Below are 27,992 nucleotides of genomic sequence, written 5' to 3' on the forward strand. Positions count from 1 at the left end.
ACAGGTGTAAACAGAGGCTTTAATCTGAAGAGCAATGAAGGCGCCAAGGGCTGGGGGGCCCAGGGGGCCCAGGGAAGGAGGGGCCAGGAAGCTGCGGTCTGGACCCTGGGAGGGAGGGAGGGAAGGAGGGAGGGAGGGAGGGACTGAGCCTTTCCTAGGAAAACTATTTCTGTGACTCTTGCAGCTCCTGTCCCAGCCTCTGCCCAGGCCGTCGGCCTAGACCTGAAGGGCAAGCCCCTGAATTGTGCTTCTCGGGTGCTCCCCCTTCCCAAAGGCTGTGTGGACCCAGATACGGGGAGGGGGCAGTGGAGATGGGCCGACCTGGGCTTGGGCAGGGGAGAGTCTGCAAGACCCAGGCCTGGAAGCAGCCCCCCGAAGAAAATTCTGGAACTGGCCTGCTGCTCCCAGCACCCCCTCACCCCCCAGGTGGGCCTGCCCGGCCCAGCCCCTGCCCGTCCTCAGAGCTCATTCTGGAACTCCAGCAGGCGAGCCCAGGGAGGTGGGAGGACGAAGGGGGTGGGCTGCTGTTTCCGGAGCCCTTCCGCGACCCACTCACCCACCGCCCAGCTAGAGGGGCAGAAGCAGCGGCAGTGAGGGACGTGAGAATGAGGAGAGGAGCCCAGGTTGTCCACGGCCACACTGGCCCCGAGCCCGCCCCCATTCCTTCAACCCCCTCCCAGCCAGGGAGAGCTTTGGAAAGGCAGGCCTCACCCAATCCGCTGGTGAGCAAGCCCTGCCGGCACCCTCCAGAGGCTACCCTTGAACCAAAAGCCAAAGAGCAGAAAAGCAAGGATGAGGCACTGGACACAGGTGCCCACAGGCCCAGGGGGCAGCCGTGAGGAGGAGCTGGGAGGGTCACCAGCCAGAACAGCCAAGGCTTCTCCCTTCCCGACCCCCCCAAGGCTGGCCGCCAGCCTCAGCCTCCAGCCCTCAGGACACCCAGACGCCCACCCAAACAGGGCTCGGGAAATTGGCCCACGCCCTGGGGAGCAGCTGCTCCAACCCCTAGAAGGACAACCTGGGAAGGGAAAGCAACGGCAGCAGCAGAGTGCCTCCCCTCCCCACAGCGGCCCAGAACAGCCTGGTCTCAAATGGGACTGAACAGGGAGGAGGAGAGGGAGCCCAGGGCGGGAGTGGGGCCCAGGGACCCTGCGCCAGCCCCTCTCTCCTTGCCTGTCCGCCACAGGGGAAGTCAGGAAACTGGCCACACTTTGGTCACTTCTCCCAACTTGGGTCCTTCAGCTTTATGCCCTGAGCCTCCCTCAACCCCACGCTCACCACCCACCCCAGTAAACAGCCTCTCATCAAACAGAAAGAACAGAGGGAGGGGGTGGGGAGGGGGCCACAGCTGGGGTGGGGGAGGGCAGGCACTAGCACGATGTGACGGGGTGGATGGGCAGCAGGCTCCCGAACTTGAAGTGCTGGATCACCGGGAACTTCTCCAGGCACTGCGAGGAGGAGGGAGCAGAGAAGAGAGGTGAGGGCCGCACCGCACCCCTGCCAAGGCCTGCTCAGCCTCTCGGGCCTCCGAGGGACCCCCGGACGACTCCGGAGGCCCGGAGCAGCGCAGTTCCAGCAGGTGTCCACCCAGGGCCCAGGAAGCGGCCAGGCCTTTGGGGGAGGGCAGAGCTTCAGACCCATTCCTGATCACCCCCTCCCATCCAAAGACCCCCCACTCCACGACAATCAGGTCAGGTCCAGCAAATAACGAGAAGGAGAGTGAGTGAGAGGGACCGAGGGAGAGGGGGAGGGAGAGAAGGCAGCCTAACCCCACGAGGCAGGAGCCAAGAAGAGAGGCAGCCAAGTGACATCACTTGGCCCAGAGGAACAAGCTGGGGACCAGAGGTGAAAAGAACCCTCCAGATCATGGGGGTTCTCCCAGCCCTGGAGAAGAGGTGTGGGGATACTGGGACCCAAGCCTGAGAAGGGTCCTAGGCCCATTTTCCCAATGTTCAGTTCTCTAGACTGAAAAAGGCATCTTGGCACTTCAGAGTGAGACAATAAGAACCAGCTGACAGCCGCCCCACCCCCAGGGCAATTCCCAGCAGCCCCGTGCGTGGGGCAGAGAACAAGAGCACTGTGCAGGGGGATGGCCGAGCAGGGGATGGTGCTGCTCCCTGAACCCAGCCCAGCCAGGGCCTCAGCCCCAGGGCTCTGGCAGAGGAGGGGAGACAGAGAGAAGCAGGGCCAACCAAGAAGCTGGCCTGGCCCCCAGGCAGCCGGACCCCAGGCCCACAGCACACAGGACCAGGAAGGTGAGGGGGCCCCAGCTCCCAGCCCCCTGCACCAGCCCTGCCACGCCTGCCCACCACACAGGCAGCAACCCCGCACATGTGAAGAAGGATCTGCCTCCTCTCAGACCTCTGGCCACAGAAACAGGCAGAATGTGCACCTCCTGGCTGGGGTGGAACAAGACTTATGGCCTCCGAGAGGGTGAGAGTTCCATCCTGTGACTGTGCTCTCCTCCCACGAACTCGGAGGAATAAAGGCACGCCAGCGCTGGCCCAGGTTCCCTCACCTCAACAAGCAGCCGCAGAGGTGAGGTCTCTGCCCAGCTGTGTGTGTGTGGGGGGGGATGTGTGGGGGGGTGTGGGTGTGGGGGTGTGTGTGTGTGTGTGTGTGGTGTGTGTGTGTGGGTGTGTGTGGGTGTGTGTGTGGTGTGTGGGTGTGTGTCAGAGTAGGGGGTGGGCCACAAGGCCTGAAGGGGGACCAGGAGGTGAGCAGGAAGGGAAATCTACGATGGAAGGATGGGGAACCAAGCTCTGTGTGGGAGCAGAGCTCCAGGCCACAGCCAGGCTCCTGGGCCTGGAGCACAGAAAGTGGGGAGCAGGCAGCTGGGGGTCGGGGGGAGGGAAGAGCAGCAGATCCAGGCCAGAAGAAAAGGCAGCTGCCATTGTGCTTATGTCATGGAGGAAGTGGTGGGAGTTTGTCGAAGGGGGGGCGCCCCCAGGGTCCTGGAATTCCAGAAAGGGTCAAAGGTCAACCTGCTTCTAGCTTTCAGGCCTGAGAAGCTGCAAAGGCAAGAGGCTTAGGGGGAGGGCGCAGGGGCAGAGGTTCTCTCCACTCCGCCCTCAGGGACCCAGAACAAGCTTCCCCAAGGCCTGGGGCTGGGGGGTGGGGGGGCGAGGAGCTGGGCTAAAAGCAAAAGGCTGCTTGGGGCAAAGGAAGTCGAAGTCGGGGGCTCCAAGGTCACAGCAGAGGGAGCCTCCGGCCAGGCCTTTCTCCAATGACCTGTGCCCCGGCGCTCCCCATGTCCTGGACAGAGCAACAGCTTCCGCCTGCCCATGTGCAGACCTTCCAGCTGGAGGCCCTCCCAGGTCCCAGCGACTCGGGGGGAGAAGGGGCTCCCCAGGTCCTGACAGGCGCTTCTGAAGGGAGCACCAGCACGGTGACAGCCCTCAGGAAAGACAGGCCCCACCATCCACAAGGGTCCCGGAAAGCATCTGGTTCTTCAGTTCAGAAAGGCTGAACTGACAGGCAGTTTGGAGATGCAGACAGCTGGTCCCAGATCCTGATGCCAGGCCCGGTCAGGCCTCTATGGCAGCTCAGGGGACCCGCTCCCCTCCAGCAGCCGTCTCTGGCCAGGGGCTCTGGCCTTTGCTAACCCCCATCTGGACTTCAAGAATGGTGAGCCTCAAAGGTCTTCCCCAAGGACCAAGAACTGGTCTGGAAAAGCAAGTCCTTTCCTTGCTTTCCTCCGAGCGAAGGGCATATGACCACATGACTCACAGGGACCAAAGACTAAGGGCAACCTGCTAGCAACTTACAAACGAGTGTCGCATGTCACAGAGACTTGGTGTCCCTAAACTAAAGTCAGTGAGTTCCAGCGCTGTCCTACAAAGCCGTGTGGCCGCCGCGCAGCGCCCGGCAGGCTGCGTGCACCCAGGGCTGGAATTTCCCGGTTTCAGGAAGGGCGCTGGGTTGTGTGCTCGGGCTCCCTCTGTCTGGTCCTGAGCTGCGGGCGGTCTTCAGTGGCTGACCTCCTCGTGCTCAACATCCAGAGAAACACCGACAACTGTTACACCGTGGACTGTTTTGTTTGTGTGGCCCCATCACCATCTCTAATCTTAATCTGCTCCTAGCCTCAACCTGTCAGCCAGAGTTCTTTTGCCTCTGGACAGGGCAGGTAGGGAAGGGAGGCAGGGTCTCTTCTGCCCTTAGGGGCCCAGGTCAAGATAAGTTCAGTCACTCAAGTAAGAGCCTGCAGAAAGGACGGCATTTAAGATCCCAAGCAGGAAAGACACCAAAGAGTCCCGCCTGCAGGGAGTCCCCCTCAGCACCCACTGTGGGACTGGGGCGGGCAGGGGTGTCAAGAACAACGGAACACGCAGAGGGCAGGACCCCGGCTGCTCTCCAGCAGGAGGGCCAGCATGGAGGGCCGGGCTGCGGCCGGAAGGAGCCCGCACAGCCCCAGCAAAGGCTCCTTTCAGATTAGAGAGGTATGTGGGCTGGAACCTAAACACAGGATGTGAAGTCCAGAGGAAGGGGACCGGAGGCGGAGGGGGCGGAAGGGAGAGAGAGGGCCAGGCCCGGTCAGCTCCAGAGCCTTTAACCCCTTCAGGGCCACGCAGAGGGATCCAGGCCCACTGGAAGCACTGCTACTACCACATGCACCCAACCCCCCACACCCTGCCCTCCCTGCTCCTCTGCCTCTGCTGACGGGCCTGAGTGAGCTCTGGGTGTAAGGAGGCCACCCGAAGAACCCCCCGTCCCCAGGAGAGGGATGACCAAGGGTCAAGAGAGGTGGACCTGCAGGGCAACGCCTGAGACCACCAGCCTGAGGGTGAAAAGAGGGGACTTTGGGACCCACTACTCCAGGTGAGGGACTTCACACCCAGGCCCTCCCCTGGCCAAGTTCAAGCAGTTCCAGGATTGGTCTGCATAAGATGTGGAAGGAGCCAGAGGAAAGCATGGGGTGGGAAGAAATGTCTTCTGCCTATTTGCCAGAAAAGAAGCCACCTCCTTGGCTGGGAAAAGGGTGACAAAGAGGACGAGCAGAGAGGGCAGGAGAGAGGGCAGCCGCCTCCCAGCACGGGGAGCTCTGGAAATCCAGACCTCTCCCTGCCTCTCTGACTGGAGAGCAGGGAGGACCACCTGAAGTGGTCATCAAAAATGCCAGCTCCCGGCCTCCCCACAAGCCCTCCCACCTGCCCAGCGATCAGACCCACCAAAGTTGGAGAGACATCACTTTGGATGCTGCCTCCAAAGGATAAAACCCTTTCCCAAGCCTGTTTTCACTTTTGTGTCCCCACAGGAGACAGAGCTGAGAAGGGCCTCCAGCCATTTGACAAGTGGGAACAGAGACCCCCGAGCAGCGGGGCCTTGGCTCAGTCACAGGGCAGAGCTGGGCCTCAGTCCAGTGCTTTTCCGACTGCCCATCCCACAGACAAGAGATTCTGAGGCCTCAAGCGTCAGAGGGGCTGGCCGGCAATTCAGAGCTGGATTCAGAGCAAAACAGCGGGGTGGGGGTGAGGAAGCAGCAGCCCAGGACCAAGAGTGCGGGCCGGTCCCCACTCACCTCGGCCTTATACATGCGGATGAGACCCTGGTTCACTTTGGACCAGGAGGGGACGGCGCTGATGTTCCACAGCTGGTTGGAGTGCTCTGCAAAGGGGCCTGTCTTCATCTGGAAGAAAAGAGTCCACAAGCTGGAGAGACGGGTCGCCCGGGAGCCCGTCCCCTGCTCCCCTGCAGCAAGGTTGCTGGAGCATACACATGTACACACACGCGCAAGTTGCAGGCCCGTACATATACGTGAACACACACGTGGACACACACACACGAGTGCCAGAGACAGGGTCCCTCTTGGCCTGCCACAGGCAGAGCTGGAAGAGCCGAGGGAGGGGTCGGTTTGGGGGAGGGCCCAGACCAAACCCAGGCATCTGACTGCCCTCTGCATGGCAGGCAGAAGGAGAAGGAGAAGAGGGGGCAGACATGAGCCACAGGGCACCTGCAACAGATGCGGGAGGAAGGTCTGTTTAGAAAGCCAGCCTGAGCTGGCAGGGGAGCGGGGAAGGGAGGGCAGCGGCAGCGGCAGCGGCGAGGGACAGGCAGGAGCAAGGACAGCTCCGTTCCCGGTCCCTCCTCGTGGAAGAAATTCTGCGGCAAGCCCAGTGGAGCCCCCGTGATATCAGAAACCACCGCGCTGAGACGAGGAAGCTCGTGCACCTGAGTGCACCCCTCGGACAGCACAAGGCCAGCCCATCTGTATTTATTAACAAGCAGTTCACGATCCCCCGCCACACAGTCCCCCCCCACCGGGCTGATAAGCAACACTGATGCTGGGGGAACAGGGCTCAGCACCCGGAGCCCCAGGTTTCAGAAGAAAGAGTTTGAAAAGCAAAGAGGCTGAGCTGGTAAGTAAAGCAGACTTGGACCTTGAGTAGGTGGAAGGTTCCAGAAGAGGCTGTGTGTGGAGGCGGGGCTGGTGGAGAGCGGTTCCAGAGAGAAGGGATGGGTCTCTATACTGGGCATCATAAGCATAAGGTCCCAGGAACAGAAACCCCCCACCCTTCAGCTGTGGGCTCGCCTGGGGACCCACTCTCGCAGGCCTCTCACCCCTGCAGTAAGGCAACTCTTACAAAACTGTAAGATCTAAGTCGAAAAAGCTGCCATTTTACCCTTGCCATCTCCCTCCCCTGGCCCAAGCACCCCAAAGCCTGTCTCAACCCCCAGGTTCAGTAGCAAGGACAACAGGCTCCTTCCTCGAGCAGTGAGGCCATGGCCCATGGCCCCCACAGGGCTTCTCCTGGGCCAGTCCCTTCACCCAGAATCTTTCCCCTCCTCTCTGTAAGGCTCCCTCCTCCAGGAAGGCAGCCAGGAGCCCCCAGCCTGCAGGGGCTTGGCCTTCAGGGCGCTTTGTTCCCAAAGTCCCACTCCGTCAGGCTCCACCCCGCCCTCCCCTCACCCCGCCCCTTCCCCAGGCTCTCTGCCCCACGGGAGGAGCGCTAGGCTCCAGCCCTCTCTTGCATACTTCCAGGCCCTGAGAAGCTCAGGGATCACTGGAGCTGGGGAACCAGTTTCACTCTGGACTAGGCCCCCCATGAGCAAACCACCCGGGGGGGAACCCTGCTGGCTCTGTCACAGCCACAGCTCCAGGGGTCTGCTCAGTGAGGGCTCCGTGGCCAAGGCTGGCCCAGGGACGTGGGGAAACCAGGGGTTCTGCCTGTGGGCCAGCCTCCCCCACTAGGGGCACGGGGTGGGGGACCCAAAAGGCCTCTCTGGCCTGCTGGCAGAGCCGGGGGGAGGCCCGAGCTCCGGAGCCCCAGTGGCCTGGGCCACCTCCATGGAAAGGCCAGAGATGCTATTTAGAGGGGCTGCCCCCCCCACACCCCGAGCCTTCAGGGTCCTAAGGTCTCCATAGGTCCTTCAGAAGGAGCCTCTGCAACTCTGGAAAGGAAAGCAGATAAGGGGGAAAAAGGAATGGGGTCGAGAAGACAAAAAAAATTCGCTCATTCTAGCCACAAAGGGAGAAGAGAAAGAGCGAGAACGAGCTAGCAAGCTGCAGTCCCGCAGTGACCCCAGGGGAATCGTGTGAGTCAGAGCAGCCATATTGAGCAGGAAATTACTCACAGACGCTGCGTTCCTGCCTCTCCACTCCCAAGAGAATCGGCCTTTTGTAAATGGTTCCTCTGTCAGTAACTGAGGGGGGTGGGGTGGGGGGAGGCTCTGCACAGCGCCTTCCTGTCAGCTCCTTCCCTTCCAGCTGAAATCTGATCCCTCCCTTCCCAAAACTCCAAATTTAGAAGCCAGATTGAAACTGAAATTCTTTTCCTGCCTGCCCTGGGCTCTTAAAGGCACCAGGGCTGCATTTCCTGAGGCGGCAGGAGCCCTGCAAGGTGAGCTCCCTCATCCGGGATGCTCGGGGCCACGGGGCAGGTCCCAGGCTGGTGTCGGCGGGAGGAAAAGCGCAGTCTCATTTCCAACTTCTTGTTTGTTAAGTCTCCTAGCTGCACCAGCTCTAGTGATCCCTGGGGTCTCCAGAGGCAACACTTCCCCCTTCCTGACCACAGCACACAGCTCCACGCAGGCCGCCAGGTCCCCAGGTCCCCAGGTCCCAGCGTCAGGCCTTGGGCCTCCCTCACCACCACTGGGGGCTGTGAAAACCCTGGTCTGGGTGGTGAGCCCAGACTCCGGAGAGCTAGCACAATGTGTGCCACCATCAGGAGCTGCGCCCGCCTGCTCTAGGCGGGCCGAGTGGGCGAGAGGGGCTCTTGCCGGTCACCTCAGCTCTGGGGCACGTCCCCTGCTAGCGTCCAACGTCCACCACCAGGCCCAAGCACCGAGGCCCAGGGCGAAAACCAGGCCTCGCAGAGAGCGTGTGGAACCACCAAGGAACTCTAGGGCCTGCCGGCCTCCTCCCGGTTCATGCCTCTCCCTCAACTGTTCCGAAAACCTCCTCCGAGTTCAATGTGTCTTTAGTGCCACCTAGTGGCCACTGTAGGATTTCCTCTAGCAGAGGACCTGGGTCCCAAACTTTAGGAAAGCTTTGGGGTTTTCATACCAGCATAACCAAACAAACAAACAAGGAAACAAAGTTTTAACCTGGAGTCAATTCCCATACTCCCTGAGGCCCAGCCTGGCCTTCTCCTTGTTAGTTACTGACAGGGACCCAAGGGCCTGGCCAGCCAAAACAGCTTAGCCTCTTACCCCCAGGAGCGGGCGCAGCCACCCCTTCTCCTCGCCCAGCTCCTCCTGGGGTCCCCCCAGCTCCGCAGAGCCTCCCATTCTGCTCTGGGGAGGGCAGGCTGTGACTGGCTCTCAAGGCAGTGAGCCAGGCTGCCCCGGAGTCCCTCCGACCTTGGGCTGCCTACGGTGCTGAAGGCAGCAGATCTCTGAGAGTCAGGTGGTGGCCGCCCAGCCGTCAGGACGGCCTTCATTTGCTGACTTGGAAAAACGTGGCATTCCCCTCTGGCCTCTGGAGTTTGGCGGAGGCCTGAGCCGAATGCTGACCAGGAGAGTCTGGAGCTATGGCTGCTTAGCCAGGCGTCTCCCCCTCTTCAGGGGGCTCAGAACGGGCAGCCAAGAGAGAAGCAAGCCCGCACAGGCAGGGGCATCCACGGGTGTGCGAGGGACATCACCGGGCCAGCAGGAATGCCTGCGGGCGTCAGGAAAGAGAACGGGGGCGAGACACTCTCCAGGTGGCAGAGCCAGGGTGCCCTTTGGAAGTCTGTGGGGCGGGTACCAGGCAGGGAGGATGAAAGGTCCCCACACCTCCTGAAAGAGAGGCCCGAGCACAGTGGGTCCCCAGCTTTCATGCACGATCACCCGGCATATGTGTTTAAATTCAGGTTCCTAGCGCTCGTCCCCCAAGCTTCTGATTCAGAAAGCTGGGGTGGGGCCCAAGAACGTGCATTTTCACAAGCTCCCCAGGTGACCCTGAGGAAGCGGTCCCAGGCTGCACGGGCGGGAGGCCCTACTTTAGCAGGACAATGACACCCAGTTAAACGACCCCCGCTGGGTGGGCTGGGGGTCCAGGCCCGCTCACTTGCGCTTCCAGCACCTCCCTTGGCCCAGGTCCGGCAAAGGTGTGTCCCTTCAGCAGGGATCTGTCCCGCCGTCCACTCCAGTCTCTCCAACTCTTGCAATGGCTTCGTCGCACACGTCCACATGCACATAGCTCTGCAGACCCTGTGGCCCCCACCCGCAAGATGCTGACACCCCCCCATCCCCCCCAACAATACCCACCCACCCTTCAGACCTGCTGCGTCGGTCACCAAGTCCACCTAATGACCAGGTCTTAATCCGTCGGCTCCAGTAGAAACCCCAGAGTACTGATTTAGAGGAAGAGAGCCTGGACAGTCAGAAGGTGGCCTAACCTTTCAGAGAGGCCTGGCTGGGCTTCCTTTTCAACAACCCACTTCAGGGGTTGGCCCTGCCATCTTCAGACAGCAGCTCTGGCTCCTGTGTCCAAAGCCACCAGCCTCAGTCCCTTTCGGCCCGGAGGCTGCCGCGGGCTCCTCCCTCACTCCCTTCCCCTCACCTCGGTGATAAACAGGATACACTCCAGGAACATGTAGTCCTTGTGGTTCTCGTTCACGGCCTTCTCATCGACAAAGTGCCTGGGCTCCAGATTCGGGTGGTCTGGAAACAGCAAAGCGGCCCGGGGTTCAGAACCAGGCGTTCGCACCGCCGGGGCACCGCAGCCCAGTGCCATCTGCACCCACCCCAGGGCGGCACCCACCCCAGGGCTGCGGTCCTGCCCACCGCCCTCAACGCCTGATCTCGCTGGAGCAATCAATGGCCCTGTGCAGGTTTGGACTCTAGTGTAATAAGCTCTGGTTCTGCTTCTTTCCAGCCATGCAACTCAGTTTCCTCATCCGTGCAGTGGGGCTGTGGAGTGCCACCTGAACGTCAGGACCACCGTAAAGCACTCGGCATGGTGCCTGCACAGGTAAGTGCTGGTCAGCGGTTTGCCGGCAAAAACCCTTCCCAGGGTCCTTGCGATGATCTGCCTGAAGCACAGAGAGCAGTGCCTGGTACAGGGAAGTACTCAACAAAGGGTCGTTTATTAATATTATTTCGTAGGCGGTTAATCCTACGTGGAAATAGACGTGGACCCTTCACCTGCTCTGGCTTGCCCGTGGGAAAGTGGGGGGAACCCCCAGAGCGGGCCCGGAGCGAGCAGCAGCTCCTCGATGGGTCCCCCTGTGCACGGCTCGATAATAACAGTGGATGATGCGGGTCACTGAGTCAAAAGAACCCCTCGTTTTCTACATAAAACCCCGCAGCTGCTGCCAGGAGCCGGGGCGCATTTCACACCAGTCCATTATGTGCCAGGCGCCCTCGCCCCAGCCCGTGTCACTTTCCATTATCTGCCTCAGCCTCCCCAGCCTGCCACGCCAGCTGCAGCAGAAGGTCGGCAGCAAGCAGCGTCCGTCAATAGCCGGTCTAATGCCTGCTTTACAAGCTGTCACTGTGTGCCCTGGGCAGGAGGGGAGGGAAGGAGGGAAGGGAGGAGGGCCAGGGTACCTCAGTACCTATCAGCTGCGAACTGCCCCAGATGAAGGGCAGAAACTGGAAGTCATCCAGGCCCCACACGCCCTGGCTGCCGGCCGGCTCCATCCTGTACGTCTTCTGGAGCTTCCGCATAACCTCAAGGTACCTGCACAGGAGGGCGGGGAAGGGAGGGGAGGTGGCAGAAAGTAGAAAGACAGTCTCAACCCTTCGGCCATTGGGAGCAAAGGAGGCCAGAAATAACCACCTAAGAGTGTAACAGATCTCCTTTTCAGTTAAAACCTACATGCCTATGTTATGCATCAGCTGATACACTCAAAATTATGGAACTTCATTTTCTTCTCCCACACTCAGCCTCCTTTTGGCCCAGGAAAGGCGCAAAACACCAACTGGGAAAGGGGGTTAGTGTCATCACCTCCTGACAACTTGAGAGCCTGGGCAGGAGCCACAGCTTCTCTCGCTTCGGGTTGCCCATAGGAAAGCTGATGGGAGTCCAAGGAGATCATCCCCTAGATCCCTTCGGGAACCGCCCTTGGCGCTGCGGCATCAGCAGCACCAGAGTGGGGCCCAGAACAGATGTGTCAGCGCCCTCTGGTGACGGAGACACACCCATGTGCCGGGAGGTGGTCTGGGTGGTGAGGGGAGCAGGTCAGAGCCTGACTGCCTGGGTTCAGCTGGCTGTGACCTCAGTGAAGGGACCTGATTTCTCTATGCCTCAGTTTCCTCATCTATAAAATGGAAATGAGGGTCTTCGTGAGAATAAAAAGAGTTGTATGTAAAGCGCTTAGAAGTTACCTCTACGTGATAAATGCCACAGAAGCATTAGCAGTCATTATGTAACATTCCCTTCACTTATTTTTACTTGAATTTGAACCTGTCGGAAGGAGGAGTCTTGGACACCCTGTTCACAGTCACAGCTTGATTAGGACAGGACAAGAGAACCAACAGCCACTCGGGAGGCCCCTCTAGCACCCTGTCCCCAGTCTGATGGTAACAAGGAGGAAAGAGACCCCTGGCTCCTCCTCCCACTGGCAGCCACCCCTCCCGCCTGGCTCACTCACCGATTGAACACCTTGAAGACAATGGCTATTTGGTCGTCCACTCGAAGCACCCCTATCTTGCAGAGACAGCAGAGGAAAGCAGCAAAGGCAGCTTCGTGTCCTGGGGGAGAAAAAAGAGCCGAGGTTGACAGTCTTCCAGAAGGCGTGGGACTGTTCTTGGTCTCACCAGAGTCCAAATCACTGTTAACTTCCCCTCTAAGGAGGGAGGTCAACATGGAGGTAACGGGGCCTCTTCCCCATCCAGAAAGAACTAGGTCCTTTTAAGAACCACTAGTACTATAATTCTACGCCTAAAAAGGCCCAGGCTGGTGATTCTTAAATAGGCATTCACATTTTATTTTGGAGGTGTAGCTCACTCATCAATTCTACCCTATTTATTCAGCACCTACTATAGGTGGCAACCACTGTCCGTGTCAGGCACTAGAGGGACAGAGGCCAAAAGTCCCTGCCCTTGTTTGATAGTCTATGACCTATCAGGATGACAAACATTAAATATACAATCACTTCTATGAACTACCTCTGAAGGAGAAGGATAGGGTGATAATTGGAGGATATCACAGGGTGATCCTGACATTAGGGTTCAGGAAGGTTTCCCTTCAGAAATAATATTTAATTTGAAAGATGAGTAAGAGCTGGTAAGGCACAGGGCGTGAGGGAAGCAAGAAGAGCACTCTAGCCAGGAGAAACAGCATATGCAAAGGCCCTGAGGCAAAAAAAAAAAAACAACCCTGATATGTCTGAAGAACCCTAGGAAGGCCAGTCTGGCTAAAGCAGAGAGAGCAAGGGAGAAAGTGTAATGCAATGAGGCTGGAGATCAGACAGGCATTTACAGCCACAGTAAAAAAGTTCAGACTTTATCCTAAGAGCAATAGGAGCCACTGAAGGCTTCTAAGCATGGTCACATTCTAAGCATGGCCACACTGCAGGGTCAAAAGGCACCCCCCTTCCTTCCCAGTCATGTCAAATAGAAATGGTCAGCGCTACAGAAACCACTGGCTGGACTCTGGGCCGAATCCCATGGTTCACGGTGTCATAATAAACATATCTGGAGGGAGGGGAGGAGAGAATATTTCAGTGACTTCCTGTCCTATTTCTGCAGAATAAGGGTCCCTCCAAGGGCCTGGAAAGCTTATGAGCTGTTACTTTCACCTGCACAGTTTTTGATCATGACCAGCCAGAGTCCAAGCCACCATCACTCAGGGGCAGTCATCACCCTTGCACAACTACGAGCATCTGAGAGTGGAGGAAAAACCCAGCCCCTGCTGACCTGGCCACTCTCGCCTCCAGGTCTCTCTGGTTGGCTGGTCTCAGTCAAAGCGCCGCCCCTAAAAGTCTCACTTGATAATAAGCCTGTTCCTCAGCATCAGGGGAGCAGATGACAAAACTTTCCCATGACCCAGGTCCAAGGGGGCCCTTCTCCAGGCCTGCCCCTGTGGCCTGGGCTCCTCCAGAGGCAAGGGAAGGGCCCGAGAGAGCAGTAGCTCTTGCATTTGCCTGTTTCAGTGTGGAAAGGAAAAGAAAGGCGGGCCTCTCAAAGCAGCGACCCTCCTCAGCCACGCCTGACCTAGATAGAGAACACCCCCCTTCCCTTTTAAGATGCCCACAGCGCTCCCTCTGAAGGGCACCGAGTGGCTAACAGCAATGCGCCACAGCGCTGCCAGAGGCTACCAGGCTCTTTCAGTTCTCAAGGCTTCCGTAAGCGGTTGTCTTGGGATACAGTAAGTGCTCAACAAATTATCAGTTTGGTGATGACGATGAGCACACAGCGAGGCCACCTTTACAAGGAACAGAAGTCAGCTCTGCGCTTACAGCCACCATGCACGTGGCACCAGCTCCCCCTGGTGGACCAAGCCAGAGCAGCAGGCGTCCCTGCACCTGCCGCGCTGCACCCCAGCTGGCTCCCTCACCTCACCAACACAACCCAGAGCAAAGAGGAGGCAACCCGAGAAAGGGCCACTGCGAAGCCAAGCAGGCGCCGCCACAGTAACGGGTACCTGTGCCGTAGTCAATGCGCGTGGAGTTCCCTACTGACTCCTTTAGGTAAACAGCCACCTCGGGCACAGCAGCTGCCAGATGGGTGGGGACCACTGTGGCCACCAAGTTTTCTGCTTCCTGATAACACAAGAGACACAAAGTGGTGGCAGCAGATTAGGCAGCATCTCGGTGGCCAGGTGCCCAGAGGCAGCATCTTGGCTGGAGCCAGGCTGCCACAGCGAGCAGTCCTGGCTCCCCGCTCTGACTGCCCACGGAAGGAAGAGGAGGGAGAGCATTTATTTTCACACCACAGAGACCACCCTGGGGTGGCTCTTCATCTGCTGACCCTCCCTCCAGGGGACACGGTTCTGGGGGCAAGACAGGAGGGATCTAAAAAGAAGCCATTCGACTTTCCCATCTAGTAACTCCCTGACATCTCCAGAGATGTCCTCTTTCTTCATACTCCCAGCAAGGGAGTTTGTGCCCGACGTCCACCAAAGACGTATGCAAGGACGTTCACGGCAGCATTATTTACAGCAGCCAAAACGTGGAAACAACCCACAACTGAACTGTCCATCAACTGTCCATCAGCTGAACAATCCATGGAATGGATAACTTGTGCTATGGCCACACCCTGGAATACTGCGTAGCAACGAAGAAGATCCGCTGCTCCGCACAACACAGGTGAATCACACAACGTTGAGCAAAAGGAGCCAGACGTTTACATGAAGTTCAAAACAGGCGAAGTCGATCTATAGGATAGCGGTCAGGAGAGTCTGGGGGATGTCAACTAGAACGGGGCACAAAGGCCCTGCTGAAGTGCTGGAATGTTCCACGGCTTGATATGGATGGATGCAAGGGTAAAAACACGTTAAGATCTATCAAGCTGTACATGATTGATAGCTATGATTTGTCAGCTTTCTTTAAGTTATAACTTAATAAAAAAAAAATATGCCCATGTGCCATCTTAGAGACCAGAAGCAGCCCCAGGCCACTCTTACGCAGGGACAGTGTTTTGCTGGGTCCTTAGGACTCCCCTCTGCTCCATGTGAAAACACTGGGCCAAAGAAACTAGGACGCACGTTTCTCTAAGTTCAGTCTATAAACACCTGGCATGAGGGACTTCCCTGGTGGTCCAGTGGTTAAGACTCTGCACTTCCAATGCAGGGGGCGCAGGGTTCAATCCCTGTTGGGGGGACTAAAATCCCACATGCTGCGTGGCGTGGCCAAAAAAAACAAAAAAAAAACAAAAAAAAACAAAAAATCACCTGGCATGAGAATCTCCTGGAGACCTGGTGAGAATCTGGACTCCCAGGGGTGGCTATCCTGCATTTTTATTTTTTGTTTGCTTCTAACAGGTATTACCTTTGCATGACTCAAAAATAAACACATTATAAAAGGGATGCATTGAGAAGTCTTACTCCACCCTTTCCCATCCAGCCCGTTCCCCCCACCCTCAAAAAAAAAAACCCACAGCCTTATTTGCCTCTTACACATCCTTCCAGTGCAAACTGAGCAATACAAACATACCTTTTTTGTTTCCCCTCTTTCTTACCAAAAGGCAGCTTGCCGTGTGCATAACACCCCGGCTCCCCTCTAACCTAACAGTACAGTCGGCCCTTTGTATCCACAGATGGAGAACCCGTGGATACAGAGGGCTGACCGAACCTCGCCATTTTATACAAGGGACTTGAGCATCTGCGGGGGGTCCCGGAACCAATCCCCCACAGATACCGAGGGACCACTGGAAGTTGCGGTCCCTTCCCCTGAGTTCCCTAGTCGGCCTCCCTATTCTTTCTCAGAGCTGCATGGTACTCCCTGGGTGGACTTTCCAGTTTATTTAACGGATAATAAACTGCAGATGGACACGTGGGACGTTTCAATCCGTTGCTACAATCACCTAATAAACAGCCCTGTGCAGAGGACTGCGCGTCCACAGTGGTGATTCCCGGAGGACGGCGGGGGAGAGGGTAAACGCAGTTGTACTTTGGGAAACGGAACCGCCATTTTAACAAATTCCCCAGTGATTCTGGTATCTGACAGCTTTCTCCCCAGCCCAGCCCCCAAGCCTGTCCTGCAGCAGCCTCACCTCGTCAAGTTTGGCATACCAGGTCCTGTAGGCCTTGTTCCCGAATCGAGAGGGCTGGTCCACCGGAGGAGTCTCATCAATCCACCTGTCCAGCGTGTTGAGAAGAGCGACCAGTTTCTCAATGGCCTGTGGAGGCAAACAGAGGGGGCCAAGCCACGATGACTAGTGTCCCCAAGCTCGAGCCACAGAGGGAAGCCCCAACGGCTGCTGGACAGGGACCGCAAGGCCTGGCACTACTGGCATCTCCCTGCTGTGCCCCTTTCCTCCCAACCACCCTGAATACGAAGGAGGGGACAGGTGAACACAGAGAGCCTCACAGAAGGGGCCCAGCGCTAGGCTGAAGGACCAGCGTGGCTTCTGCAGCCGGCTTCTCTAGCCAGCTCATCCAGGGGCAGCTGATGCACAAGCACGAGCTGCAGCCCTGACCTGCTTTACTACATCTTACTGGGGTCTTCCGTTTAGTGCACAATACCTGCTCATCACTGAAAACAGAGATGCAAAGAGGAAGAAAACAAAAATGACCGATAATCCTGCCACCCAGAAATCAACACCATAGGTATCCCCCGCTTTTCGAAAGTTCGCTTTTCGCCACTTTACTTTTACGGAAGACCTACATTAGTAGCTGTTTTTGCTAACCGAAAGAAATCTAAAGAGGATTTTCACTTTACACCACTTCGGTTTACAACAGGTTTCATAGAAACGCTCTACTTTCAGATAACGGGGGAACCTGTATTAACATTTTAACGTACTCTTCTATTGCATCTTTTTGTTTTCCATTGCTTATCATGGTGAGAATTTTGAAGGCAGCTGGACCTGCCTTCAGATCACAGCTAAAACACCATTTGGTTGCTGCAAGACCTTGACCAAGTGACTTTAACTCTCTGAGCCTGTTTCCTCATCTCAAAAATGGGCATGATGGTAAATAACTCCAAGGGCCGTCACGAGGACTAAGTGACAATCCATGAAGCATGCTAGCGCAGTGCCTGACACAGGGTGATGGTATACATCCACACGCAGACTCTAAAACGGGGGTCACAGGGCACAGGCTGCTTTGTAGCCTGATCAGTTTCCTCATGACCCTCGTTCCACAGCAACATGGAAACATAATTTTGCAAAAGCCTCTAACAAGTGAATAATATTTCACTGTACCAATGTACTGTGATTTACTTCCCAAATCCCTCACTGTTAAATGTTTGGGTTACTTCCAATTGTTCACTCCGTGAACAATACCCTTTGTAGAAATGCTGGGTCAGAGGTGCGAACGTGGGTAACGCTTTGTAAGGCCAGCAGTGTCTGAGACCCATCTCTCATCTCTCACCTCTATCTTTCCTACAGAGGGCAGGGACTAAAGAGTGGAATCGGTGTGACAGGCCAGGCAGCGTTAGCACACCAAATGTTACTCATAGCACACCAAATGTTACTCATCGAGGACATCAGGTGATGCTATCTATCTAAAACAAAGGTCTGTGAGGGCAGCTCCAAAAGTGCCCCTTCCAGATGTGGCTCGCAGAAATGGGCCAGGACAAAGGTAACAAAAGGCTCGGGGAGCACATGACACAGGGGACAGGTGGGCCGGGAGGAGGGGCCTTGCCCAGAAGCAGATCTCGCCTGTGTCTGCCGGGTACAAATGGTATAAGGAGACACCTCCAGGCGCTGGTAGGAACTAGCAAGAGGTGCCCACGGGAAAAGCTGTGACACAGAGGGCAAGGCACGGTCAGGTCTGCCACTGCTGAGACTCTGCAGAGAAGTGGTCCCGAGTGCTGAGTGTGTATTTGTGGGGAGGGAAAAGGCGGCCTTGAGCTAACGGGGTATGTGGTAGCCAGTGCCCCCCCCCCCCACCGGGAGGCACAAACCACACTGCAGTCCATGCAGTCCACACGAATAGCAATGTGACAGTGGCCCTGATGCTGCCCTCCCTCACCTCCCCTTTCCCTACGCTTGGGGCCTGGGAGAAGAGGAAAGTTATCTGTAAGAGGAGAAAGTTCCCTTTATACCTGGCTGTGGCCAAGGGCCAGGGTGACAAAAAGCTGCGTTGCTGAAATGTGACCAAACACACTGCCAGAGCCTGGCTTTGTGAAGAACCAGGTCACCCGGAAGAGCTGATAAGGACAGAGCAAACCTAACCCCATGCAGCAGCTGGGACTTATAAGGGATGGTGCAGTAATCCTGGCCCCAGAAGCACCAGAACAGATTCCCCAGAGAACTGTCTTCGGTGAGGCACTGAACGGGACATAAAGAAGGTGCTTGAAGCCAGCGGGAGCCAGGCCCCAGCTGCTAGCTCAGCTGGGCCAATGAATAATTAAAAGGCTCCTAGCTCCTCTTTCTGGAGAGGGTTTTTGAAGGCAGGGGCTGCCTCTGTTGTTTGGCTTGTTGAGGGGAGAGGGTTGGAGGGGAGGGAGCTGTGGGCTGAAGCCCCTAGGAAGCATGAAGAATAATTTGAGCCACCCTCCTCCTCCTTGGACCAAAGCTTCCTCTTCAGATTTCATGGACCAGTAAAATTTTCTCCAAAATCTTACTTGCCAATTTAAAATTCTGACTCATTTAAAAAAATCAAATGGAACAACAACAAAAGATAAGCCTCCTATCTACTATCACCTTTATTTTACAAAAATAAAACATTTTAACCCCCAAAGAATAGGACAGACATAATTTCAAAAGGAAGGAGAGCATTCTAAACATGGGTCTAGACAATCTCATACATCGCCCTCGCCGGTTCCCCTTGCTGCGGGTGGTCTGGAAGCCGCCCCCCAGGCCACTCTGCCCTCTCCCCAGCCGCAGCCGCCTCCCCCTGCCTTGAGAGGCAGGAGCAAGAAGCGGCAGGGGAGCCACAGCAGCTGCGCCAGGCAGGAAGGGAGGCCGCACGCTGTGTGCGGTGCCTTCTGCCGCCACTGCCAGCCGCGGGCAGAAGCCGGGAGACCTCTGGAGACCACACGAGCCACCCCTGTCCCCTGAGTGAGAACGAACCCAGCTCAGGAAGAGCCCCAAGTGAAACAACATCAGTGTTACTAGAAATTAAAACTGAAAACCAGCTAACGATAACAATAGCTAATAATGACAATGCCATCTAGTATGTGCCAGGCTCTGTGCTAAAAAAAAAAACCTACATGCGGGATCTCCCTGGGGGCCATGAGTAGGTCTGTGGCTCTTCCCACTCTACAGATGAGGAGATGGAGCGTCAGAGGCGACAAGGCCACTCAGCTCAGAAGTGAGAGGTTATCAAAACCTGATCAGCCTGACTCCAGAACCCAAGCACTTAACCAGGCTGCAATCCTGCCAAAAGAATGGCTCCTGAGCTGAGCCAACACCTGGGTGGTATGGACATCTACCATCAAAGCCTCAGGGGTAATGAAGGGACCTGAGAGGGGTTTGGCAGCTCAGGATCTGCTGGGGTAATTACAACACTGCCTTTTAATTAGGCTTCCCCCACATTCCCCAGTCCACTGAGCACAGCTCAGCGTTCCTTATCACAGGCTCAAGGAGCGGCCCTCTCTCCCCGCCCCCGCCGTCTGCGCCCGCAGCCAAAGCCCCAGAGCACTGAGCAGGCCCAAGAGGAACCCAAGAAGTCACTGGTGGGCCAGCTCCCAAGAGAAGGCTGTCAATCCCCAGCACAGGCCTGGCTCCCCGCAGCCACAGAACAGGACCTCGGCCACCCAGCAGCCAGTTAGGGCCCAGGAGCATGAGGGCTATGCCAGCCTTGAGAAAGGTGGAGGGACTGGGCCAGGGCAGGGCCAGGTCTTACCCGACAGATCGAAGCTACAGCTAGAGAGCTGGGTGGACAAGGTACTGAGAGGCTGCTCGGGCCTGGGGTCTGAGATAAGATGAAGCTCAAGGGGGCTCTGGCTGCCTGGGACAGGAACGCAGGAGGCCGCTGGAGGCCTGGCACCGGGGCTGGGATGGCATCCAGCAAGAGCCAAGAGTTGCGAGACCACACCTTCCCGTGCCTATCAGCCTCCCCACAGCTCTCACCCTCCCTCTACACACAAGCCGGTCTTTGAAACACAGCCAAAGAGCACCAAGCAGTGCACGCCCTGCAACTCAGCATTTCCACCTCTCGGAATGCATCCTTAGGAAAGAACGCCCACAGGTCTATGTGCGAGGGTGTTCAGAGCAGCAGTGTTCAGGGAAATAACCTCAAACTCTAAGCGGGGGACTGTTTAAACCAGTGAGGGCATGGCTCAAGGGGGCAGAGGAGCCCCCGGGGCAGGTCTGGGCGACAGTCCCCACGCTGTGAGCCGGAGGCTGCCCCTGGGAGCCGGTTATGGGGAGGAATACAGGGCGGGGCCAGCTTTTTTGTTAGTGTTATACACGTTTCTAACAGTAATCTCTTTTTTTTTTTTAAGATTTTTTTGATGTGGACCTTTTTTTTTTTAAATCTTTATTGAATTTGTCACAATATTGTTTCTGTTTTATGTTCTGTTTTTTTGGCTGCGAGGCGGCGTGTGGGATCTTAGCTCCCCGACCAGGGATCGAACCCACACTCCCTGCGCTAGAAGGCGAAGTCCCGACCACTGGACCGCCAGGGAAGTCCCCTCTAACAGTAATCTCTTCAGTGAGCATATTTACCTCTTTTGTGATCATTTTTCATTTAAAAAGTTACATACAGACACCAGTTGACAAAAATGCAGGCTAGGGAATTCCCTGGCGGTCCAGTGGTTAGGACTCCCTGCTTCCAATACTGGGGCCCGGGTTCAATCCCTGGTCGGGGAAATAAGATCCCACAAGCCACACGGTGCGGCCCCAAACAAAAAAACAACAGAACGAAACAAAACAAAAATGCAGGCTATAAAACAGCTTATATACCTTGATCTCAATTTTATAAATACACATCTATTCACAGATTTTTTTTTTTAATTAGAAATGTAGACACTAAAATGTCAACTGCACATGTGTCTGGGTGATCTTATTTTCTGCACTGGTCCCATTGTGGGCTCTTGGGAGCTATTTTTGGAAAGACCCTGCCCAGCAGGCTCCTGCCTTTGCCTACCTCAGAGACTCTGTACTCGAAGCTCAGCTTCTTCCCCTTCACACCTTCGTTGAGGGTGAGGATGAATCCGATGTAGTCAGCATACGCCTGCCAAACAGAGGGAGGAGCGGGGACGTGGAGAAGGGTGTCAGACCCCCGCTCTCCACACCCTCGCCAGCCCCCAGCTCCACCCAGTTACCCGAGAGCGCCAAGCTGCCCCTGGCTCCCAACCCGATAGCAGGAGCAGCAGAAGGATAATGCCAAACACCCAACCCTGATCCTCCGTCCAAAACCACCGGCAGGCCAGTGACCACAGTGACACCTGGACCTCCAGCCAGAGTCTACTGTGCACTCACCACTGCTGCCAGCAGTTTCTTTATACAACAACCCCACAAGGTAGACACTGTCATTGTCCCCATTTTACAGATGAGGAAACCAAGACTTCAGGGGAAGTGACGCCTAAGACCAAGATGTCCTTAGACGTGGAGCTAGGACCCAGCCAGCCAAACTCCAAAGTAGAGCGGCGAGTACTCCACCATTATACTATACCACCAAGGGTCCAGCCCCTGGTAACTTTCCAGATGTTTCCCCCACCAGGCAGGCCAGGCTGTGTACCTGCACTGCGGACGCCCTGCTCCCAGGAGATGAAGCTGTTTTCTGCCCATGGCCAGGTCTCCCAGCACACCCATCCCCAGCTTCCAACTGGACAACCTCTTCCCTATGGGGCTGCAGGTTACAGCCAGCACAGGGCTAAGAAAGCACTGAGGTGCAGGCCCCTGTAGAGGCAGTTCCTGGAAGCAAGCAACTTCTGTGTAGTCTTGTTTCTTCTTCATCCCTTTTGCCTCTCACTTTCTTGCTTCCTCTTTATCCAACACTTAAGGATGTCGGGGGGTGGCGGGGTGGGGGAGACTTCCCTGGTGGTCCAGTGGTTAAGAATCTGCCTTCCAATGCAGGGGACGCGGGTTCGATCCCTGGTCGGGGAACTAGGTCCCTCATGCATGCCGCAACTAAGACCCAGTGCAGCCAAAATAAAAAGAAATTAAAAAAAAAACAGGCAGAGGGCCAAATTAGGGTGCCCACCTATAGCCTAGAGCATAGCAGCTCAACCCATGGGGCTCCAGAGCCAGGCAACCTGGACATAACTCTTTGGACTCTCATCTTGACCACTAACTGTGCCTTGCTAAATGTCTAAATGTCTTCACCTCCTGGCCTCAGTTTTCTCAATTTCAAAATGGAGATGACCTCAGAGTCCCAGGGTTTTTGTGAGGATTAAATCAGCTAAAGTACCTGGCACATCATAAACACCCAATGTTCTTTGGAAAACATCTAGGGGAAAGCAAGGAACTAAAGCCACGTTTGGACTCAGACAGTCCTGCAGGTTCAGGGAAGAGAAAAGTGGTGCTTCTCAACCCAGGTGAGACGGCTCCCAGGAGACTTCCAACATGTCTGGAGGCATTCTTGGTTGTGATAACTGGGAGGAGGGCTGCTACTGGCATTGAGTGGGTAGCGGCCGGGGGTGTTACTAAACATCCTACAGTACACGGAACAGCCCCCTACAACAAAGGATTATCTGCCCCAAATGTCAATAGTGCTGAGGTTGAGAAACCCTGACGTAGAGCAACCAAGATGATGAAAGGACTTGAACCACATCCTTTGAGCAGCTAAAGAACTAAGGCGTTTATCCTGGTGAAGACGTGGGGGAGAAAACAACTCAGAAAAGACACGATAACCATCTTCAGATATTTAAAGGGCAGGCTTGTGAAAGAGGAGCCAGACAGGCTAGCATGGCCCCGGCCCCAGCAAGGCCAAGACATGGCTGCGGTAGGGCTTGGGCTCAACGTAAGCACAGGAGACTCCACACAGAGAACCTGCCAAGCTTGCCAGGACCCCGGCTTTCTTTTTCTTAGTCCCAGTCTTTCCACAGCCTGTACCAGAAGCCGGGAAGGTACAAGCTGTTATCTTCTGCCTACCATGAAGACTGAGAAGCGCAGAGAACTGGGACCCCCGTTCCCTGGTGTTTTAGGCTCAGCCACCTCCCTGGCCTAGGTTTCCATGGGGTAACCTCCTCTCCCTGTGATACACTGGCTCCCAGACTTGCTATTACTTGCAACCAAGCATCAGAGTGACCCACTCCATCATGTAGGATGTTCAGCCAATACAATAACACCCAAGGGACGATGGCTTCCAAGAATCAGAAGCAGAACCCTCCATGGTTATCCTCGCCCCAGCCCCCAGAGACCTTCCCACTCCAGCGCCCTGAGTACTGCCCCTGAGGGGGAAGAGACAGCCAGCTCCCCTGTCACCTCTTTCCATAGCCTCTAAACAGCTCTGGCTCCAAAAGCTAGAAGGGTCAGGAGCTCACAGCCCCACTCAGGCCTAGAAAACCACTGTCTTTGAAAAAGCCCAAGTTTCTCATCCAGTTCCGACCCTGCAGTGCAGACACCAGTGGTACCTGAGAACGCTTCCATTTGCCCATGTCTGGAACAGTGTGGATCTCTTTTTTTGGAATGATGAAGTTCTGAGTGGCTGGAGGGATATCCTCTGAAGAGTCTTGACAAAGAAAATGAAAAAGCAATCAGATAAACAGAATCCTTCCCCCCCAACACACACACACACACACACACACACACACACACACACTTTTAAACCAAGACTCCAACGCGCAAGCCCTAGCATAAACCAGACACGCACTCCCAGGATAAAGTATCAGCTTGTTAAGCCAAACCCACTGGCTTCCTGCCTTTCCTCACTCTGCAAGGAGCTGGGCAACCCTGGCAACCCCCTCAACAACTGATACGTCCAGTGGATCTGCCATGCCCTCTCCTCCTGCTCCCCAAGCAGGCAGAAAGGTTAGAAAAATAAAGCCAAGTTGACCTCTTAGACATAAACAGGCAACTCAAAGAAGAAGAAGGGAAAAAAATGGCCAATAAACATTTGAAAAAAATTACCAACATCCCGAATAAGCACAGAAATGTAAATTAGATGAGACTGCTTTTCTAAATCAGGTTGGCAGATTAAAAACATCTGGCACTGATTGGGGAAGGGGAAACAGGAACTCTCCTGCACTGTTGGTGAGAGTCTTAGACGGTAGAATCTGCTGAGGGGGCAACTCAGCACGGTCTTTTGAAGTAAAAACTGCATACTACGCCCAATGAGCCAACAGTAGGAATCAACCCTACAGATGTGCCCACAGAAATAGACAAAGATGTATATAAAAGTGCTTACTGCATCGAAAAAAATTAGAAACAACCCAAATATCAATCAATAAGGTGATGGATTAATAATGATATGCCCGTATGATGGAAATCTTCCTAGCTTTTGAAAAGAACAAAATCTAAATTACTGACATGAGAAAAACAGCCTAAATATTAATAAGTGAAGAAACAAAACTGCAGTATATTATATACAATAGAATCTTATTTTTGTAAAAAAAAAAAAAAATTACATACTAATATAAATAACACATATACCTATTAGCTTATGCATTGGAAAAATCTAAAGGATTAAACACCAAAGTTAATAGCTGTCATCTCTAGGAGGTAAGATTTATAAAGGACTTCCACTTTCTAAGCTACATATTACTATTAAAAACTGGCATTGTAGTACTTTTGTAATCAGAAATAAACTATTTTAAATAGAGTTTCTGTATTTTCAGAAGCTGAAGGAAAGGAAAACACAGGGTAGTTTGTGTATCCCATTTAGCTGAAATTTATGTTTTGCTGCATAAATCTTTTTGTTTGATTATGGGACACTGCTTTCTGAAATCTGAAAAACTCTGAATTCCAAAATACACCTAGTCCCAAAGGTTACGGGTTGGGAGTTGTGGGCCTGAATCTACTCTTGGAGATTTGTCAGATTAGTAAGCCTCTTCCTTTAAAAATGAAAACTCTCAAAAAATAAAAATAATTTTTTAAAAAATAAATAGGACTTCCCTGGTGGCGCTGGGGTTAAGGATCCGCCTGCCAGTGAGGGGCACACGGGTTCAAGCCCTGGTCCGGGAAGATCCCACATGCCACGGAGCAACTAAGCCCGTGCGCCACAACTACTGAGCCTGTGCTCTAGCGCCCGAGAGCCACAACTACTGAGCCCACGTGCCTAGAGTCCGTGCTCCACAACAAAGAGAAGCCACCGCAATGAGAAGCCCACGCACCGCAACGAAGAGTAGCCCCCACTCGCCGCAACTAGAGAAAGCCCGTGCGCAGCAACAAAGACCCAACGCAGCCAAAAATAAATAAAATTTTTTAAAAATAAATTTATTAAAAAATAAGTAAATAAATGAAAATGAAAATGAAAACTCTCCAAGAAGTGTAAAGGACTATCAGTCACTCACAATGTAGTATAAATCTGTTCCACTGCTGTCCTCCTAAAACCTAGCTCACATCAGCTGCATGGAGAAAAGGGAACAAAGACCTAAGTAGGTTCTAGAACATGTGACCTTTGGGGGACTAGAGCCTGCCTCGAGAGGCCCTGAGGAAAGGAAAAGTGCCAGGAGACCTGGAGACCTAAGGAGACAGAGAATCTGGGATAAGACCAAGGCAAACCTCTGCCTAATTCAAATTCAACCCAGGGCCCAAAAAAACAGACCAGAAACTCTCTTCCTCCTCCCACCTGTTCTGCAAGTCCTGTTCCCAGAACCTTAAATTGACGACCATACTATTAATAAATTGCTACTTCAAGTAAGATGCTAAATTAAAAGCTTTGTAGGTCAGGCTGGTGACCTAACCACATTGTTTTTATGGGAAAATGTGTTCTACATTCCAAATTATCCATTTGCAAATGATCTTTGGGAACAGAGCCCTTTTCTAAATTTGCGAGAACTGTTCCCTGCAAGGGACTAGCCCTCCTGATATTATTTCACAGGGCCGGGCCCTGTTCCCAGAAGAAAGGCTACTTGGAAGTTTTGCGACCAATCACTGATGAAACACACACACACGCAATTTGCCAGAACATGCAATCCCAAATCAAAAAGACAAGACTTCAAACTCGAGACTGTGATCAATGAGGTCAGGCCCACAGCCTCTCTAGCCTCAGATTATTCCGCCTCTGACAAAGGTGCCACGGGACAGCTGGATCCCCTACAACCCCTCAGTATAAGATGGAAACATCCAGAGTTTTAGAGGTATTCCTAAAAAATCCCAGAGAGTATAATATGTTATCACCTACGATTTGGGAACCTGTCTACATGTTTAACCTGTACCACCTTTGAAAAGGATAACAGTAATCCAGATTTACTGATTACCCCCACGTCCCGTGATTTGCCCACACCATCTACGGAACACACACTACCAGCTCGGTGAGGAAGCTACAGTAGCCCCATTTTGAGAGATAAGAAAACAGGCTCACAGAGGCTGCAGTGTGTCAGGTAGAGCCAGGTCTATGTAACTCCAGAATCCAAGGTTTTCATCACTACACTGTCTGAGTTAAGCAGTTCTTTCCACTGCTCCTAAACATCCTTTGTTTCAAACTTCAAAGAAGGAACACCTCCTGGGAACCTGAATCTTCTCAGCCATAGATAACCTCCCTGAGCCTTCCTCGGTCTCAGTGCACAGGTTCTCCCCCCACACCTCCCACCGCCCATCTTCACAGACACATTCATCTCACTGATAATTCCGGTTGCCTTATATATCCTGATGTCATTACCGGAACTCCTAAGGGCACATGCACAGAAGTTTCGTACCAAACAAAATAAATGTCTGGTTTCAAATGCCTTAACAGACCATACCCAGCTCTTTGGGGTTTTTTTTGTTTTTTGTTTTTGAGGCGGGGTGGGGAGTGGAGGGGATGCGTCTTTTGATCTTCAAAATTTCTCCCTCCTGAGACCTTCCCAGAGGTCATAAAAGGGAAGACAAGGTAGAAGGAACAGTGAATGGTTTCAAAACATTAGCTGTTTTGAAACAGCTGTTTAGCCAACCTATTTGCACCTCTGACAGAATTTTATAAGTCCTTCTTAGCTCAAGGGAGGGGAGGGGGAGGGGTCAGCAAACACCCTTCCATTTCCCCACGTTACCGGTCTAAGAGGATCCTTTCCCTCGCACCTCCATCCCAGTTATTTGAGATGAACAGTGTAAATAAAAGTTACAGATGGTGATGCCAGAAAGAAAGTCGTCTCTTTGCACAACCAGCGTTTTTAAATCAGTGGTTTAGACGACCAAGGGCAGTTTCCCTCGATAATTTCTTAGCCACTGAAACTCCGGAGCCCGGTCTCCAAGGGGAAAAGAAAGCAGGTGATGAGGGGTGGTCAGGGCCGAGGGGTCGAGGCAGGCCCCACGGAGCACCAGCCCCCAGCCCCAGTGCAGGGTCTAATGAAGACAGCAGCCCCCATGCCTGGCTGCTTCCCCGCCAGGTCAAGAGCTGACTTTAGTAGGAGCAGCCCAGGTGTGGAAAAGGCCTCCCCTTCGGGCCACGGGGTTGCCCACCCGACCCTTGGGCAACTCCGGCTCCCCAAGTCCTGGCGTTACGCCCCACCCATCGCCCTTTTGCAGTCCCGGGATCCTGCCCTCCCTCCAGATCCCCCAGCACTTCGGGGCCCAAGAGCGTTTGCCCCTCGAGTTCCTCCACCTCCCGACCCTCCTCCCCTCGCCGAGCACCCCACACACCACACCCCGTCCCCGCCCCCACGCCTGGCACCGCCCCCGACCCCCCACTCCACCGCGGCCCCTCCGCCCTACCTGGCGGCGACCGCCGCTCGCCCTCAGCCATCTTCCTGCCGCCAGGAGCCGGCCTGGATGCCTGCAGTTCCCCTCTCACCTTTCACCCCCGCACCCGCCCTGCCTTTCCCCGGCCCCACCACGCGCTCAGAGCTTTCCGAAGAGAAATGAGCACCGGCCGGCTAGAACCGAAAACCGAGAATTAAAGTCACCCCAGCGAGGACGCCCGCCATATTGGTGCGGGGCACTCAGGGAGCATGCCCAGCAACGGCCGACTCGCGGCGGCCGCGCTCACCCGGAGG

General features: G+C 54.8%; 1 protein-coding gene across 1 annotated transcript; it reads right to left on the minus strand.

The window, feature by feature from the left end:
• Positions 1-27,982, minus strand: PTPA (protein phosphatase 2 phosphatase activator). Its single transcript, XM_061199787.1, has 10 exons — positions 27,712-27,982; positions 23,496-23,593; positions 21,065-21,151; positions 16,081-16,206; positions 14,012-14,129; positions 12,018-12,117; positions 10,980-11,104; positions 9,983-10,083; positions 5,519-5,626; positions 1-1,448 (listed from the first exon to the last, which is right to left on the minus strand). Exons 1-10 carry the CDS (start codon positions 27,740-27,742, stop codon positions 1,371-1,373), a joined length of 972 nt encoding a protein of 323 aa, XP_061055770.1. The 5' UTR covers positions 27,743-27,982; the 3' UTR covers positions 1-1,370.
• Between the last annotated feature and the right edge of the window lie 10 nt (positions 27,983-27,992).

The sequence above is a fragment of the Eubalaena glacialis genome, chromosome 9, assembly GCF_028564815.1.
Source record: "Eubalaena glacialis isolate mEubGla1 chromosome 9, mEubGla1.1.hap2.+ XY, whole genome shotgun sequence".
In the NCBI taxonomy this organism is placed as follows: Eukaryota; Metazoa; Chordata; class Mammalia; order Artiodactyla; family Balaenidae; genus Eubalaena; species Eubalaena glacialis.